Source organism: Panthera onca, chromosome D4 (genome assembly GCF_046562875.1).
Source record: "Panthera onca isolate mPanOnc1 chromosome D4, mPanOnc1 haplotype 2, whole genome shotgun sequence".
Classification (NCBI taxonomy): Eukaryota; Metazoa; Chordata; class Mammalia; order Carnivora; family Felidae; genus Panthera; species Panthera onca.
The window spans coordinates 82,414,411-82,416,940 of record NC_138351.1 but is presented as its reverse complement, the minus strand read 5'-3'; the positions used below and the strand labels follow the sequence as shown (position 1 = coordinate 82,416,940).

The 2,530-nt window shown below is 43.2% G+C and overlaps 1 protein-coding gene across 1 annotated transcript; it reads left to right on the top strand.

Annotated features, from left to right (window-relative positions):
* The first annotated feature begins 933 nt into the window (after positions 1–933).
* Positions 934–1,908, top strand: OR1B1 (olfactory receptor family 1 subfamily B member 1). Its single transcript, XM_060609552.3, has one exon. The coding sequence runs from the start codon at positions 934–936 to the stop codon at positions 1,906–1,908; it is 975 nt and encodes a 324-aa protein (XP_060465535.3).
* Positions 1,909–2,530: the final 622 nt, after the last annotated feature.

Genomic DNA, 2,530 nt, shown 5'->3' with positions numbered 1-2,530 from the left:
GAACTTGGTAAGATAGTTTAGCTATTGACAAAGTTCTTTACAAGCCAGATCAAGCTATTTGGATTCTATTCTGAAGACCCGGACTCTTTAAATAGGGAATCACTTGTTGAAAGTTTTCCTCTCAAATCAGTATGGAAGATCTATCAAGGGAAATAAGTGGAGAAAATTGTCATGAGGTTATGAAATTAGCACTGGTCAGAGTTGCTGAAGCTTAAATAGTGTGAGTGGATTACACTCAAAGGAGAGCAAAGGATGGATGTAAGGAAAAATGTAGAAGTCAAGGAGTGATTGAACATGAGGAGATGAGGGAGAGATTGACCCCAGTTTTGGGCAACCAGATAGATGATAATGGTGATGCCATCAACCAACAAAATTGAATAAAGAGTAAAAATAAGTTATTTCAGGACAACCTGAAGCGATTTCACTATAAAAACCAACTACTGATAGTAAACCATTTTTATATGTCACATATTAAATGATACATTATGTTCTTTACAGGGTCAGAGAGAAGAGATCATGAGGGCTGCAGTGGAATGAGGTGTAAACTGAAGATGAGGAGCTAGTGCCTGTGAGTATAGGAATCTTGTCACCAAGTTTGCCATTGGAAAGAGAGGAGTAATAGTAGAATGAAAAGACCATATTGAGTGAAGGTTTTATAACTGTTTGAGGGACTTTATCAGTGTTGCTGGTTTACAGAAAAGGAGCCACTAGAGTGGATGAAAAGGAAGCAATAATGGAGAAAATGCTGTAATAAATTAAGGAAGTGAAGTCATAGACCTAGTAGAAGGGCCATGGCGGTCAGTTGAATTTAAGTCTTTAAGGAGCTTGAATAACGTACATAAATCAATTAGAACTGTTATGACCCTCAGCCTACTACCTATGACTTGATTTTTGATACAAACTCTCTTTCAGGCAGGCTCATTGTCATTTATCATGGGCTGCACCCCTAATGCTTCACACTCTCCAGTCTTCTTGCTCCTTGGGTTCTCAAGAGCTAGAATCTCCCCAAATCTCCTTTTTCTCCTGTTCCTGGCTATTTACCTGGCCACCATAATGGGGAACGTGACTCTAGTGCTGCTAATCTCCCGGGACTCCAGGCTCCACTCACCTATGTATTATCTGCTCCGTGGTCTCTCTGTGATTGACATGGGGCTGTCCACAGTCACCCTGCCCCAGTTGCTGGCCCATCTGGTGTCTAATTACCCAGCCATTCCTGCTGCCCGCTGCTTGGCCCAGTTCTTTTTCTTCTATGCATTTGGAGTTACGGATACACTTGTTATTTCTGTCATGGCTCTGGATCGCTATGTGGCCATCTGTGACCCCCTGCACTACCATTCAGTGATGAATCGTCGACTCTGTGCCCGCTTACTGGCCTTGAGCTGGATGGTGTCCATAGTGCACACCATGCTGCATGTAGGACTTCTCTTGCCTCTATACTGGGCTGGGGATGCCAAGGGCAACGTTAACCTTCCCCACTTCTTTTGTGACCACCGACCACTTCTGCGAGCCTCTTGCTCTGACATACATTCCAATGAGCTGGCCATATTTTTGGAGGGTGGCTTCCTCATGCTAGGTCCCTGTGCCCTTATTGTACTGTCCTATGTTCACATTGGGGCCACCATCCTGCGTTTGCCTTCAGCTGCTGGTCGCCACCGTGCAGTCTCTACTTGTGGATCCCACCTCACCATGGTTGGCTTCCTCTATGGCACCATTATTTGGGTCTACTTCCAGCCTTCTTCCCAGAACTCTCAGGAACAAGACATGGTGGCTTCTGTGATGTACACTGCCATTACACCTTTGGCCAACCCTTTTGTGTACAGCCTCCGCAACAAGGATGTCAAGAGTGCACTTCACCGGCTTCTTGGATGGGGAAAAGTGATTAGCCTGCCTAAGAGCCATTTTGGTTAGCTGAGGAAAGAAGTGGGAAGATTTAAGCATGGCCAGTTTTGGAAAGATGAGGGATGGATGACCTGGACAACTTATGGAACCCCAGATTCAGCTCTTGTTAATGTGGTGCTCTGACAGAGCTGTGAACATTCCACATTCATTCCACATGTGCTCAGGGCTTCCTCATCAGCATGCCTCAGGAACCCCTTCCTCAGACCATTTATCTTCAGTTATCAAAGTAGATATAAATGAGTCACTAGGGCTAGAATATGTAATCCCACAGTTTTGAAGAAATATGAGAATATACTATGAAATCTTAACTAAATCAGAGACAGTGAAGTTAATTATGACCATGTTTAACTTGGTGTGCTTGCTTGTGGGAAGTGTGTGTATCAGAAAGTTATGGAAAGGGAACAATTTAGGCAAATAGGGATGGCAATTTTACACCTGTTCCATTCAGTGAGCACATATATGCCCAGAAGTGAGTGTGAAATGGGGGCCATGATTCTACCATTCCATATCTTAGCCTCAGTTTCCATGAGCCTGCCGTAGTGTGATCATCTTATCCTGATGTGTATGATTTCTATTTTTTATATTTTAAATTAATTTTATTTACATTTTCAAGTAAGATATAGAGAGAAAA

Bases quoted from the DNA above. Each gene is read 5' to 3' on its own strand.
- OR1B1 (XM_060609552.3), top strand. From the start codon at position 934: ATGGGCTGCACCCCTAATGCTTCACACTCTCCAGTCTTCTTGCTCCTT.